We start from the raw sequence: 16,540 nt of genomic DNA on the forward strand, positions 1-16,540 counted from the left end.
TTTGAACCCCCGCCGCCAGGGACATGGGCCTCCATCTCTCCATCTGGGGAGTGCTCTTCTCTAGAGAGAATGTTCCTTGTCCTTGTCTGTGTCGTTAGTTTTTTGCCTGAGTTTTCCTGGGCTTAAAGTCATCCGCTAATGAACTTGTTGAGCGTAAAAGAAGACTCGAGAGAAAAGCCTGCGAAAACTCTTTAAATTATGCAAACTGCTTTGACTCCATCTTCCTGTCGCTCATTGTCCGTTTCTGTCCCACACCCCTCCCCCAGCCCCCAGCCCCACTCTCTCCTCCTTTCTCTCTTTGTGTGTGTGTGTGTGTGTGTGTGTGTGTTAAGGCAAGCACTTTTCATTTTCATTAACAAGTCTTTGCAAAAGACGAAATCGGCTTAAAGAAAACTTGCTTATAGAAGTTGGAGCAGGGGGGGCGGAGGGTTGGGGTGGAGTAAAGACCCAAACTACAAGCAGGAAAGGAAAGTAGAAGAAAAGTTGCCCAAAAACAATGTGGAAAATAATAATAAACAAGTGGGGGAAAAAGGTGTGGGATGGTGAGGGAGGAAGAGGCAAACAGAACAGAGATAGAAAAGTGGCAAAAAGAAGGCGAAGCGACACTAATCACAGATAAGCTTAGATTAACCCCCTTTTTTTGCCACCCACCCTTACCCACCACCCACACCCACCCATGGCAACCTCTTTTTTGGGGCTGAAGGATTGTCCAAGACAGCAAATTACATCCGAGGGCGAAGGAGTCCTAGATCTTAAGCCCTGGCGAAGCTCTTGCAAAATGCAAATGAATACAATGCTCATCCCTCTGTATTTTCTCTCTCTCTCTCTCTTTTCGCAGTCATACCCACATTGCAACTGGACCTGGGCTCCAATCTGAATCCCGAGGATATCGAGGAGGGCGATGATGTCTATTTCGAGTGTAAAGTGCATGCAAATCCGGCTGCTTATAAAGTTGTATGGAAGCATAATGTAAGTCCCTTTCCCACACCCCAAAAAAAAAACTTTATTCCTTTGAAATATTTATGAAGTGAGAGAGATACATATACATATACATAGACATAAAGAGCGAAATAGATGGCACATCAACATTTTCCATGACTGACCTTCAAACGTACTTGAAACGATGCATCACTCGGCTCCACTCAAGGCAATTGAGCGTACAGGTCGTACCGAAACGGAACGGACCAACTTCCGGCAATTCCCCAAAGATTGGCGTGAGACACACACACGACACGGCACGGCACGACACGAGAGAGAGTGGAGAGTGGAGTGTGGTGTAGGCCCTGGCACTCTCTGGTAAATTATTATGAAACCAAAATTAAGTGGTCATTTTTACTGAATTATTGGCCAATTATTTTGAAGGCAATTGAGTCAAGTGCTGGCCCCAAAGACACTGGGATGGGTTCGATACGGGTTCAGGGGTCTCTGAAGGATGTGTTTTTTTTTTTGGGAGGGGGAGGGGGCAAGTTTACAAGCCAAATTATTTGTTTATTAGTTGTACAAGAGGCAGCAGCGGCAGTCGCAGCAAAACAAAGAACAATGGCAACACAATGGCAGGGCAGGACAGGGCAGGACAGGGCAGGGCAAATAAATGTTATTCAATGTTGAGCACACACAGGAGAAGGGAATTGTAGATCTAGAGGAAGTAGAAGCAGTTGATACCGTATACTCTCTTAGAGGGGGAGTTAATAGCCTAAAAATATGTGAGGAGAGCCGCTTGTGAGGCTTGTGGATCGTAAGAGCAGTGTTATAGAGCGTTAACAGTGAGCGGTAACAGTCGGCCGTAACGTAACAGTCAGCTTTGCCAGAGAGCTGTAACAGAAAGCGGTAACATTCAGCGGAAGCAGAGACCTATAACAGAGAGCGGTAACAGAGAGCTTTAACATTCAGCGGTAACAGGATGCCGGGATCAGTAACAGTGACGAGAGCCGCTACAGTGATCTGTAAACGATAGCAGCTTGAGGCTTTTAAACCCGATCGGTAACAGAGAACTGAAACCGCCCGCATTAACAGATTGTTAGTCTGTTGGACTGTTAACAGCGCTATTTCCCAGCTCTTCTAACTGATGCCCTGACTACCTTCCACAGATCTTTGGCATTTTTACAGCCATAAATTAATAATTATTTCGAAAAAAGAAGCATCAACTATCAAAGAAGTTAAAGATGCCACCATCTGCCCCCAAAAAACAGATATACTCGTACGCCTACAGGGTAATCTTGAACAAGACCGAACAACCAAGCAAACGACGACGAATCAAGTGTATGAATAATATGAATGCTAATTGAATTCATTCACAATGCCAGCAACAACAACAGCACCACAATGAAGTACATGGGCAAACAAGGAAGCTAAGCTAAACAACAACAGCAACAGCAACAACAACACAACAACAGAACAGAACAGAAGAAGAACTTAACTTGGTCATAACTTTCAACCGAAAATAACAACAAAACAAATACTCGTCCGTACACTCGAAGATGGCCAAAAAGTTTTCCACAAAAGAGCAGGGGGTGGGGGTGTGGATAATTAGGGGAAGAGGGATGGCGGACACGAAGGTAGATAAAAACTTTATATGAAATAATAATTTGTGGAAAAGGACAAAAGGCAATAAATACTTGTACAAGGAAAATATTTAGGGAAGATTTGTGGGAAAATATCAGAAAAGGCACAGAAAAACGTGCCTATAGAGAAGGCTAATTAGAAGGTGGAAGGAATGTATATTTATAAGAAATAGCATGCCATTTCCCATAAGCGAAAGGATACATTCACTTTTTGGAACCTGTTACCAACATCTAAATTAGTACAGACAAGCCTTTGCGCTCCTGCAGCAGGATATTAGGATTAGAATCCACCAATAGATGGTCCAACGGGTGCCGCTGCTGCACGACGCGTGACTCCACCTTGAGGCGGTCCAAGTGGACATCAAGGCAGAGACTCTGTAACGCAGATCTCCGACCAATGGCTGCTGCTATATGACGCGATACTCCACCTTGAAGTGGTCCAAGTGGACACCAAGGCAAAGACCCTGTAACCCATGGCTGCTGCTGCCTGACGACCCCTCGAGTGTACGAGAAAAGCGCTGAGTCCTTGCCTGCTTGTTATCTAACATTGAATCAAAATGCTAATTATATAAGCAAGGGACCGAGAGAGTGCGAGAGACAATCAATGAGCTTTAGAAGTCAATGTTAAATGCAAATGAACTGCCAACAAAACAACAGCAGTGGCTGAAAGGGGGTGCGTACGAGTGGGCTAACAAGCAGAGCACAGCCATATAGCCCATACAGTTAGTTAGTCGTCGGCAATCGTCACTTACACATTACACTGGCAGCAGTGAGGCGCCTCCGCCCTTCCAACGAGTGTCATAACAATAAAAGTTGACTACAGCTGTACACAGAAATGAAAATGGAAATGGAAATGAAATGGAAACTAAGCCAAAAACCAGAGAAACGAATGCCAGAGAGTGTGTGGCAGTGTGGCAGCGTGGCAGGGACGGGGCTTAGACAGACAGCGACACATGGCGTATGCGTAATGAGTTCAAGGCTAAGGCGGAAAAGTGAAGCCAAGTCAGGCCAAGACGAAGCCAAGTCAAAGCCGATGGGCAAAGGGAATTCATTAAAAGTCAATTGTTAATTGGTGGACAAGGGAGGGGGTTGGGAGGCAACAATGCAGTGCCAGCCACAAATGCAATTAAAAGTCCAATCAAGTTTAAATAAACTCTTGGTTGCATTTGGAATTTGGCATTCAGTTGGCAAGTAAATTAATTTTCTGTAGGACGAGCATCGATTCCAAGGCAAGACAAAGGGGTGTCAGGGTGGCGGGGGGTGGTGGCATTGTAGAGACCTTGTCATTTGTGAGTGTGCGTGTGTGTGTGTGTGTGTTATTATTCAATTATACATGCTGACAATTAACGACGAGCTGGCAAATTAAATTAACAATTAGTTTTATTAAACTTGCACACACACACACGCCTAGTGGGGAAAAGTTTTGCCTGTGTGTGTGTGTGGAAAACTTTTGCATGCTCATTAATAACAACAACAACAACGGCCAGGAACACACAGGAACAAACGAAGACGAGGACGAAGGACTTCCACGGAACCCCAAGGCACAAGTTTGATGGGGAAAAACGTTGCCAGAGCAACTGGGAGTTCAAGCTTCAAGTCAATTCTAACTGGCAGTAAAAGTTATTTAACCCACACACACACAAAGGCACACACCCACACACATACAGAGAGAACCGCAGAAATAGCAGAACAACATAACCAGAAAATTTGATTAGAAAAGCAAGTCAGTGGAAACAGGTCTTTAAACTTTTCTCTTGAGTTTAAATATTTATTCAAATTGAATATGCCTGAATGCCTGAATGCCTCAATGTGCTGCTGCTGTTGCTGCTGATGAATGATGAGTGGATTCTACCATGAGGAATAGATTTTATGATTGAGTGTGAAAGAGCCCAAGGTTGAGCGGGAAACAATGTATTTGTCCTCGGAATAAGTGATGTATCAATATTTTATGCTGTGTAGGTTATATTTAAGGGGTATTCAAATTTTATTCAACTAAACACGAAATGCAACTAAAACTTTGGGGATCCATATTTTAATCGAAAATTGTCCACAAATCGATAATTATTCGATTCATTGTTTGTATATAAAATGATTGCATAGCAAAAATATAATTTCAGACAATATTAAGCTTGAAGTTAAAGTCCGAAAATTGTATGATTTTTTTTTATTTAATAATTTTTATTTTTAATATTTTATGGAAGAAGCTATGATATACACTTTTTTGTTAATTTTAAATACATTGAATATTTATAAAATAACTAAATTGATTAAAAATTACATACAATACATAAATACTTACAAACATATATATATATATAAAAATATTACACTTTTTTTTAATCTAATAATTTATATTTTTTAATATTTTATGGACCAAGCTTTGATATAAATTTTTTTAAAATTATAAATATACATATATTTTAAAATATTATATATGTACGTATATATTAAGTTTATTTACATTACATATTTATATTTATTAAATTTCATCATAATTAAAAGGAATACATTGTGTAGTTTATTCCATTAAATACTACTAAGAATGCTTTAATATTAATTTATTAAATTAAATTTTTTATCAGCAATTATTAAACAATTTTCTACAATTTATTGTGTTGTTTATTTTAAATACCTTCAAGAAGTATTATATTTATATTTATTAAATGTATTTATAATTTTTAAAAATTATAGGTTAATCCATTACTTATAATGCTTAGCACTTTATTTATTTTTTTAACTATAAGTATTAATTAATGAATTTATTACATTTTAATTATTGTTTAAAATATTAATTTGAAATTTAAAAACTAAGAAATAATTCCAAAACTAGTATTAATTAAAAATGTATTCCATTTTTGTGAGCTCACTTTTGGGATTCTATGGGGCATATCTCTTAGCTGCTGTTTTTGTTGTTGTAAGCCTTTTGGTTTAAATTTTTCTTGCACCAAAACTCAGCCTGAAATCCGGCTGAAACGAGGCCAACACGGAACCGAAAACCGGCAAAGGAATGAACGAAAGGAATGAATAAAGCAAATCCACCTCAATCAGTCAAAGCCATCAGATAAATTACCAACACTAATTGGGTATTTATAGTCGAAACAAACATCAATGACAGACTATCACAAGTGGCAGGCAGGCAGGCAGGCAGTCGGACAGGCAGGCAGGCCGGCAGGCAGGACTCTTCAGAGGAGTGGCTGTGCCGCCGAGCAAACATGTCAGACAAACAGACAGACGGACGGACAGACGGACGGACAGAAAATGGCAACGCATAAAATGCGCCATTAGCATTGAGGGGTTGTGCCCCAAAGGGTTGTGCAGACATCATCAACGAACGAGAGTCCAGGGGCGGCGGGGATTTGGGGAGAGAGCCAGGGACAATGAGCCAACGTGGCGGAAAAGCTGCAGCGGATGTGCCCCGAAACTATTTGGAAAATACTCACCGTAATCCTACGCTCTTACGCTCCTCCGCTCCTCGTCTCCCCTTTTTTTGTTGCCTTTTCACCTAACCAACATTATTTTTTCCTTCATTTTCTTTCGTTTTTTTTAGGTATTTTATTGTCACAGAACCTTGAACTTTATTTACTTTTTCGTATATGCCTGGCGACATTTTTATTTGTTTTATGACAACAAGGTCGCCGAGCCCAGGACCATTTGGGCCATTTAAGCCCCCGAAAACCCCAAGGGAATTGAGGCTGTGCGGGCGGGTGTGGCCCGTGGGGGGTGTGCTCTTTAAGGGTCTCTTTAAAAACAAGGGTAATGCAAATACCCAAGAAAATGGATTCGCTGTCTGCAGAGAGAGAGAGAGGGAGAGGAGCACATGTATCCGCCGTATATGCCGTGTCCTAGTATCTCATATCTGGGCTATCGGTGGCACCAACAATAGGTGTATCAATCATTGTCTGATTCCGAATTGAATGGCCCCCCGAATGTCAGTCAAATACAAATATTGTTTGGGGTTTTTGGTTGAGGAATCCCGCTGTCTAAGCCACTGTCTATCCATCTATATACTCGTAATTGTTGACATCCATATAATGGAAAGGGCACACAAGGGCCGAACAAAAGACGGGGATGTACCGCCACCCACAATGCATTATGACACATGGAGCTCCTCCTCCTCCTCCTCCTCCTCCTCCTCCTTTCACTGAGAGTTCAGAGCTCAGAGATGTGTCTGAGTGTTTGTGTGTACTATTATCAAAGTGTTGCATTGTTTCTATTTACACAGGAGGGCGTTTGTGTGTTTGTTTTTTATGCTAAGGTCATCGAAGGCTTTGTTCTGACTGTGGCTCTGGCCATATTTATTTCCATTTGTATTTATTTGAATGCTTTCATTGTATCCCTCTTTGGCCATTCCTCTCGGTTTCTGTGAGGCGAAAGTGCGAATTTGTTTTGCTGCTAAATGGCACAAGGCTCTGGGGAAATGCGTCAAAATGTTGTCGAGTGTCGAGGCCCGCCCCCAAAACGAGCATCGAGCATTATTTCAAAATGAGAGCAAGCGAAAGTGCCACCCCCACCCCAGCCCAAGAAGAAGGTCAAGCAGGAGCAAGCCTCTATAAGTATTTGGGTGGGTGTTAAGGATTCCCTCTCTCTGTGTGTGTGTGTGTGTGGGGGAAAACTTAAAGTAAATATTGGCTGATTTTCCCGGGCACACACACACTCAAAGATGCCAAACACGTAGGCTTAGGCGTCGGTCTAATGAAGCTGCCGTTCGGTTCACTCATGCAAACATTTATGAGTGTTCTCTGGCGCCCCGAAAAAGGTGGCAAAATGTGTGACCTTGTGGCCCGAAAGAAAGCGGGGAGAGGGGCCCATGGTAGAGGAGAGTTTTTAAAGCTGAGATAAGAGCCAAAGATCCAGCAAAGGAGTGGGCTTAAAGACCTGCTTTATATATTTTCCTGATACCTGGCAACCCTATTAATGCTTATCTTTTAAGCCCCAAGACAATGCATTTTTCAACCGAAGAAGGGGGGGACATCCTCATGTCGTAGATCCCTCTTTGTGCGGATACCTAATATGCTTAACCAGCGCTAATTAATGGAATATTTTTGAATGCACAGCACAGGACTCGCCCTCTCTCCTTTGAGGACAAAGCAAAGCTCATTAGAGGGCTTAAACATCCCTTTTTCCTTGTTTTGTACATGTCTCTCTCTCTCTCTTTCTCTCTCTATATCTCTGTCTAATTATAAGCTTAATGCTGATTTTATTTGTACCTCCATTTTGCAGCATCAAATCATCCAGCACAATCAGCGAGCGGGTGTCATCGTCAGCAGCGGCGACCTGGCCCTCCAGGGCGTGACCCGACATCAGGCCGGGAACTACACCTGCACTGCCTCGAATGTCGAGGGCGATGGCGATTCAAATGTTGTCGAACTGAAAGTGATGTGTAAGTATATGAACAGAGGGGCCGGAGAGTCCAGAGATGGCGTCAGAGAATGGGTTTCGGTCAGAGCCATCAAAATGGAACGCTCTTTCTCTTCTTTTGGAGACCATTAACAAACGGTGGCGGGTTCGAATCGTGGCTTGTGCCCGTGCCTCTGCCTCTGCCTGTGCCCCACTCAAATCCTTCTTTCAGGCCCTGCTCGAGTGGACCTTTGACACACAAAAACGAGCATTATTGAGTGTTCGAGTGTGGCCAGAGCGATGAGAGATGAGTGCCTGGCATTGTGCTGCCTGGGCCGCCGCTCTTTGCGTGCAGGAGAGAGAAGGGTATAGATCTCTCCCTCTTCGCCGCTGGAAAGGAATTGCCCCCAAAATGTTTTCTGCGAACCTTTCACCGCAAATCTTCTGCTCAATTTGTGTTGAATTTTCCCCGAAGAACTCGGGGGGTGAAAGGAGTTGGAAACGAGCCTGCAAAGGAGGCCAAAAGTTTGGTTAATTAGTTTGCCCTTTTGCGAGCAATTTAGCACAGGCGGCACGGCACATTCCCTATTCATCTTCGTCTGCCCCAGGGTGTGTTCTGCACACCCCCTGGTGTTGCTTTGGTTTTTCCGGTGCCATTTCCCTTTTATCACTTGTACTTTTTTCCTGTTTCTGGCTTTTGTTTTAAGCAGAACTTCCGCTCTGGCCACAAAACTCGCACTCACAAATGGGGGGGGGGGGGGGGGGGGCTCCACCTCTTCCTCTGGGAGGCTAGGGCCTAGCCTGCAATATCGACAGTTGTCGTCAGAATGCGGCACACAATAAATTCAGGGGCCACTGTGTGGCCAGCGACAGTTGAAAGATTTGAGAATTCGAAAATTGAATTTTGCTTTGAAACTGCTGAAAGTTTTTTGGGCCGTTTGGTCGAAAGTTTTCCACGGCTGGAGGAGTAGTATTTTCCTAGTATTTTTTCGTGCCTTTTTTTTCTTGATGTTGCCTGTGTTTTTGGATTTCTCTGTTGCACTGTTTCTCTGCTTGAACGAGCAACAAGAAAGCCCAAAGCCCAAAGCCCAAAGTTTTCTACTTAGAAGATGGATCCATTCGGTGGGAGGGGGGGAGAGGCAGAGTCATGCAAAAACAAAGAAAAGCCTTCACTCTGATGCGATTATTGATTCGAGGTTTCTCACTCTTCTCTCGTTTTTGCTCTGCCGTTACAGATAAACCAATTTGCCGGCCCGATCAAAAGAAAATCTATGGCGTGGCCCGAAACGAGGCCGCCGAAATCGTTTGCGAAGTGGATGCCTTTCCGCCGCCGGAGAATTTCAAGTGGTCGTTCAACAACACTGCCGAAACGTTCGATATGCCACAGAGCGGATTCCGGCCCCATTCGGCACAGGGCTCGACACTCACCTATACGCCAGTGAAGGTAAGTCGGAGGAGGAGTCGAAGGAGGAGTCAAAGGAGTAGAAAGAGGACTCGGAGGAGTAGAAGGAGGAGTTGGAGGAGTCAGAGGAGGCCTCAGAGGAGTGGGGCTAGTCAGAGGAGTGGAAAGAGGAATCAGAGGACTCGGAGTAGTGGCTCTTCCTCGTCAAATGTCAAATGTATGACACACATTGGTTTGGTTCGGAAGGACTGGTAGAATCGACTACCGAAAAAGTACATTTACATTTTGCGTTAAATGCTAAACACCCAGCGACATTTTGTGTTGCCTGCCCGCTGCCTGATGAATTTTTCATTTCATATTTTCCCATCGCTCCGTTTTAATGTGGAAATTGTTATTGACACATTTGACATTTGGCCGGCTGGCTGCTCAAAGAGGGGCGAGAGGGGCGAGAGGGGCGAGAGCGGGGCGAGTGTGTGTTATTGAATAGCAAAAATTTTAATTAATAGGCGGCAGCAACATGGCCGCTGTTTTGGCCTGTGTGCGTGTCATGTTGTCAGAGGACAAAAGAGGAGAGAGAACCCCCCCCTCCCCCCCTTGACAGAGAGACAACAACAGTGTAGGGGCGTGTCCTGACAGTCAAGCAATTTTAATTAAAAATTCTATTAGCAGTGCTTTCTAATTAAAAAAAAAAGAAAAAAAAACGGCAATGGAACATCATCATCGAACAGAACATGACGGAAAATGTCAAAGGTTATATGGAGGGGCAAAAGAAGAAAGGATCCAAGGAAATTATTGGATAGTAAATGCCATTTGCCATTGACTTTAATAGTTATCATCAGGACAGAGGGAGGGGAGACCTAATCAAGCAGATAAACGAGATGAAAAGAGACGACAAGTATCTGTCTGCCTCAGTTCTTCCTATTAATAGACCAAAAAATGTCCATTGGCCATTGATGCTCCACCCCGGCAATTGGCCAAGCAAATTGGCCCATCAATGAGGGGGCTGCCTTCAGTCTGCCATCAGTGTGGAAGTTTTCCAGTTTCAGTTTCTGTTTTTGCATCCTCTGTGTGTCTGTGTGTGTGCCTCATCAACCCCATCATCATCATCTCTGACAGAGACAGAGCCGGCAAGCTGGTCTCTCCTGCAGCTCCTGCAGGTCCTGCAGGTCCTCCTGCTACTGTAAATTTTTATGTTCTGCCAAAACAATATCTCGAATGTGAAACTGCAAATGAAACGAGTGTCTCTCTCTGCTCCTCTCAGTGGATAAAATTAAGAAGCCATTCTCCGAAATTGAAGGCTCTGTTTTGTGGAACGGAAAGAAGTGCATTCAATGGCCTTTCATAGGTATTTTCAGGCAGGTTTTAGAAGCTCAGTAGAAGCTTTATGGAACTCCTGCTTAAAGACACTTTTCTGATTCCTAGTCTCTACTTTTTCTTGAGGCTTTCTTCGGTGGTGTGTCTCTGGTTTTGCAGCTTCAATTAGTGATCTTTTTCCCCCATTTTCTCATCACATTTTTCAGCACAAAACCTGTCCACTGATTCGTTGAAAACCCACTCGAGCAGATCTTTCATTTGGGGCTTCATTTTGGAAGCTACAACATTTCGAATGCCTGACCACAAACGTGTTAAGTCTGGGACTGGGACTGGCACTGTGGGTGGGGAGGTTTGGTCGCTTGTAAGCCAACATGGCTGCAGCAGTAGATGCTGCAAATGCTGCAGCAGTGGTGGCAGGAGGCCAGCGAGAAAGGCACTCAACACAGTTGTTCAAGTTGCATGGCACCCCAGTTGGGGTTTTTTTGGTTTCTATGTTGTTTTTTTTTTTTTTTGCCCCAGCTGACCCAGTTTAAAATGTTGCGGCTTCTTCTACTGCTTTTATTTCCTTCCCATTTGCCCTTTTTTGGCTGGGGAACTAATCAAACTGGCGACGACAGCTACACAGGGGGCTACCGGGGGGTACAGGGGGCTCACATTTCAGCGATCAAACGAACGAATTTGTGCTGTCACAGGACCCCAGTCAAACGGAATTCAAATGAGTTCCGTTCACAAACACTCCAACGGAGCACAGAACTGATTGGACACACACACACACACACACACAAACACACACACACTAGTGCACATCACATCACATAAATCATTTAGCTCAATTGAATATGAAAAATCCCTTCCGTTCTGTTGTCATATATGCTGTTTCCGGTTTCCGCAACCGCAGCTCAGTCGGTTCTGTGTTTTTTTTTTGTTGCTCCACATTTCGTTGCCCAATTTCGTGTGTCTTGTGTGTGTGTGTGTGTGTGATTTGCTCCAAGACAGGCTGTGCAGTCGACAGAGCCAACTTGTCATTAATTTTCGGGCGTTTCTCTTTTGGCCTTTTTCCACTGGTAGCTGAAAAGGGGCTGGAGATGTAATAACTTTTCTACATCTCATACATCTCTATTACCTTTAATTTATTGAACATTTAAAGATTTTTAATATTTAGATAAGCGGAGACACAGAATTTGTTGGTTAATCCCGATGGCACTTTCTTGGGGCATACTTTCTGGGTAGATTTCTGTGGTATTTCAAAATTATGGCATACTTTCAGGCGTGTGGCCATGGTTTGCCTTGATCGGTCCACATATAAACGAGAAATCGAACTATGATTATGATCGGGCTTAAATATCCTTGATCTCTGGTCAGGTCTCTTCATCAGGGGTGGTCCTCCGACCACTTTTCTCTTCAGGCTGAAAAAAAATCAATTTCCCCTCCGCCTGGAAGTATGCAACCAGCTCTTATTTACTTTGGACTTACAATACCATGGCATAGCTCTGCCATTTCTCATCCTATCTGGGCATACCCGGCCTCTTCGTGATGGGAAAAACATCCCCAATAGGGATATATCGGTGCTAGTGCTGTAGCTGCACTCTTTCTCGTCCGATCTGGGCCTGCCAGGCCTCCTCGTGATTAGGAGAACATCTGTAATCATTTAGTATATACTTCCACTCTTTCTCATGCGATCTGGCCATGCCAGTCCTCCTTGTGGTGGGAAGAACATCCCTAACCTTTTAAGGTCAGACCAATATTGATATATCGTTTCTAACGCTGTAGCTACGCTCTTTCTAGTCCGATTTGGGCATGCCACGCTTTCTCGTCATTAGGAGAACATCTCTTATCCTTCAGAGTCCGACTGATAGCACGGCCAATAAGGATATATCATTTCTAACGCTCTAGCTCCACTCTTTCCCGCTTAAACTAGGGCTTCCACACCTTCTCTTAATCGGTAGAACGTCGCTTATCACCATAACACAGCCATTTCTCGTCCGATCTGGATGTGCAACCACCTCTAAAAGCCCCCCGATGTCCTTTGTGCCGAGCGAGCCGTCCCACGTCTTCAGTATATTCCAAAAACATTGAAATGCTGCCCGACAGGCTTTCATGTCAAGCAATTTCCGCTGCTGACATATAAATTTCTCAAATATTTCCCCAAAAAAAAAACAAGCACGCACATATTTCAGTCCTGCTCTCTCGCTCTCGCTATCTTTTGGCAAAAGAAACTTATTAAAATGTCACTTAAATGTTTAAATTTTTAATTAAAATGCATAAATAATAGCATTTTGCACAGAGAATGCAATGTCTTGTCAGAGGAGCTGTCCCCTTGCTTTAGATACTTGGGCACCCACCCACACAAGCACACAGGCACGCACGCACGCACGTCCATGCATGTATGTGTGTGTGTGTTTGTGTGTGTGTGTATATTCCCATATTTTATGGATTTTGTTTGTGTTGCTGCTGCCGCTGCTGCAACGTCTGACAACTGCAACAATATTTACCCTTTTCTGGCTGCTGCTGCAACATTAAAACAATATAAACAAAATAAAATAATCATAATAAATAGATGGGCATAAATTTTGCAGGCACTGTGCCGTGTCTCTTTCTCCTTCGGGCAAAAATTATCACAAGGATTGTCGGCTGTACGATGATGACAGTTGCAACACAGAGAGAGAGAGAGAGAGAGCCCTAGAAAGCAGGCTATGCCCCAAAAAGTATGCAATGCTTTTTCCCCACATTGATTATTACTTAAAATTCTATGCATTTACCTCTGTATGTGTGTGGCCCTGGCAGCTCTATTATTATATTGCCATGTCCTCTCTCTCTCTCTCTCTTCCTCTCGTGTGTGTCTCTGGTGTCTCTTTCCCTCGTTGTTTGTTGGTGTTGATGCACAGTGTTGGCAGCTGCCATGTTGGCGCCTTTGTGCCAACACACAGACACCTAGCACCTAGCACCTAGCAAATATATGCTATGTACGAGTATATTTTAATTTTCATAAATTTGTCATAAATTTGCATAAATATACTTTTGCCCCCAAAGGCTGTGTGGGGGGGCCTTCAACACGTATACGGCCATGCATGTTGCTATTTTATGTGGCTTTTAATTACCACAAAGAGATACATTTTCCTCTCTCTCTCTCTCTCTGAAAAGATCAATCAATCAGTGTTTCAACTTTTAAGATTTCCCTTTTTTCCGTGCCATTTGCTAGGCCCCGGAAAAACTTTCTAACATTTCCTTAAAGCCCAAAAAAAAACCCCCAGCAAAAAGTTTACAAACTTCTACCCGCTGTATCTTGTATCTGTTGTTGCCCTAATTAAAATGACAACCGCGCACACGAGAGATACATGCGAGTGGGCCAAGAGCCAAAGGCCAAGGGGCAAAAAAAGGGCCGCCATGGAACGCGTACCGACTGATAAATAAGCTGCAATTTGCGTTGACATTTTGCTGTGCACCGAGAGTGATTTCAATTTTTAATGAGTTCATGTCGCTTGAAGTTGATTAAGTGCGTTGATTCTTTGCCAACCAGAAACAAACCGTTAAAACCCAGCGACAAAGGACACAAAGAGATACGCAGATACGCAGATACGTAGATACAAAGATACATACGTGGCAAACCAAATCAATAGTTTGCGAAAGTGTACAACGATTATAGAGAGACTCTTCAAAGAGTATCTAAAGCTTGGTGTATCTTCTAGATATATTTTTTCCTGTGGGTGCTCTGTGTGTGTGCACTTGACCGTTTGTGGGTAGGATTTCATTAGCACAACATTTGACAAAATGCAAACAAATAAACGAGTAGGACAAACAATAGACCGACAGACCGCAGGCAGGCGGCCACTTAGCACAGGGCTACTAGACAGGCTACACAGGGATATCGAGACAGAAGGACAGGCGAGCCCAGCCCAGCCCAAGCTGGCATTAAAGCCATGTTAACATTGTTTCCCTTTTCGCCCACTCGTACATGTTGACGGTGGGCGGTGGGCGGTCCACACACACACACACACACACACACAAAATGCCTCATTTGTTTTTACTGTCCGTAAAAGCATTCCGTCTTCCGTTTTCCGTTTTCCGTCTTCCATCTTGGACCACATCGCCCTGTCTATTGACATGTCATGAAATTATATTAATGAAAAACCTATTGACAGCTGCGATCAATCAGAGTGGGCCAGAGCAGCACTCTGGACACCCCAAAAGTACAAAGGCATTGATTTCATGAATTAACTTCTTTCCAGAGAGATGTCTATGAAAGATTCAAAGAGCTGGAGAGCTGTGGGTGTCTACCAGTCGTCTAGCAATCGAGTATAGGCCAAAAATGTAATATTCCGCTCATTCGAAAGCGATGATTGGTGTTATGGACAAAGAATGTCACCATTCCGCTCATCTGAAAGTGCTGATTGGTGTTTTAGACAAAGAATGTCACCATTCCGCTCATTCGAATGTACTGATTGGACTTATGGACAAAAAATGTTACCATTCCGCTCATCCGAAAGTGTTGATTGGTGTTATGACAAAGAATGCCACCATTCCGCTCATTCGAAAGTGCTGATTGGTGTTTTAGACAAAAAATTTCACAATTCCGCTAATTCGAATGTACTGATTGGCGTTATGGACAAAGAATGTCACCATTATCATGAGCTCAAATTCAAACATCAGTCATTTGCTATGTGTTGGGCGTTAGGGACCTTTAGTCAGGCACTACTGAACCATTGAACGACTTACTCCTTGTCACAGATCCATATTCAAGCCTGTTCGCAGATTCAACTCATGCTTCCAAATGATATCTTCCAGTACTTCCGGTTATAACTATTAAATGTATGTGGAAACCTTTTACCTCTCCAAATCCGTAAATAGATTAATGTTCCCTCTTCAACAAAACCTATTCCACAAGCTCTATGATGCCACTCCTCCTTTGAAATATATTCTAATAAATATATACCTATAAAAATGTACATAAAACATCCAAAATCCCGTCCGAGGACCGTTTGACAGATTGATGAACTGAATCAACGTCAACCCCAAACAATAAACCGCCTTTTCAAACTCTTTTTTTTTGTTTTGTGGCCTTTGTTGCAGGAAATGGACTTTGGCACCATCATGTGCTGGGCGGACAACAATGTGGGTCAGCAGAAGGAGCCCTGTGTGTTCCATTTGATAGCCGCTGGCAAACCGGAAGCGCCCACCAACTGTACGGTGGTCAATCAGACGTCCGACTCTTTGGAGGTATACTGCATCGAAGGTGAGTTATTCAACAGATATACGGATATACAGATATACGGATATACAGAGGGGTACTCGTACATCAAATTGCCAGGCAATTTGTTGCCCCTTTTTGGGGTTGGGGTGGGGGGGTTTGGTTTTCTTGCGTTCCAATAATTGCTGATGAGCCAATCAATGGCCGAAAAAGGCAAAAGGCAATGGTCAAAAGAAGCAGCAGATGCAGAAGCAGAAGGAAAAAGGAAGGAGCAGAATGTTGTGTGTGTGTGTGTGTGTGTGTGTGTATTTTGTTTCCTGCAACGCTTTTCAGACTCATTTAAAATACATGAGCAACTTAAGTGCACTTTGGCAGCACATCCAAGAGAATGCACAGGAGTCTGTGTGTGTCTGTGTGTGGAGAGAGCAAGTATCCTTACAGACACAGACACACAGGCACACAGACACAAATAATAATAATAAAAATGCAATGAAAGCATAAAACTAGAAAGGAAACGAACTACCACCAGCAGCAGGAGCAGCAAATAATGTTGCTAAAATTTTCAGTACAGTTTTCCAGTTGGAAATTTTTCGAGTCAGTAATAAATAAAATAAAAGCGCACCAAGCGATGAACTGCTGCTGCAAGTAAGACCTGAAGAGTGGCACGAGGCACGAGGCACGAGGCAGTAGAAAGTTAAGCGCAAATTTGTACATACAAAATGTTTTTGGCTTGTTATGCAA

General features: G+C 43.4%; 1 protein-coding gene across 3 annotated transcripts in view; it reads left to right on the forward strand.

Moving 5' to 3' along the window:
* side-VI (sidestep VI) overlaps nt 1-16,540 on the forward strand; it is a 201,373-nt gene that overhangs the window by 173,700 nt on the left and 11,133 nt on the right. For all 3 annotated transcript variants that reach the window (XM_033380706.1, XM_033380707.1, XM_033380708.1), the window contains 4 exons: nt 839-969; nt 7,782-7,941; nt 9,134-9,342; nt 15,682-15,844. In XM_033380706.1, the coding sequence (XP_033236597.1) occupies nt 839-969; nt 7,782-7,941; nt 9,134-9,342; nt 15,682-15,844 (663 nt within the window). The remainder of the gene's footprint in view (nt 1-838; nt 970-7,781; nt 7,942-9,133; nt 9,343-15,681; nt 15,845-16,540) is intronic.

The sequence above is a fragment of the Drosophila pseudoobscura genome, chromosome 2, assembly GCF_009870125.1.
Source record: "Drosophila pseudoobscura strain MV-25-SWS-2005 chromosome 2, UCI_Dpse_MV25, whole genome shotgun sequence".
Taxonomy (NCBI): Eukaryota; Metazoa; Arthropoda; class Insecta; order Diptera; family Drosophilidae; genus Drosophila; species Drosophila pseudoobscura.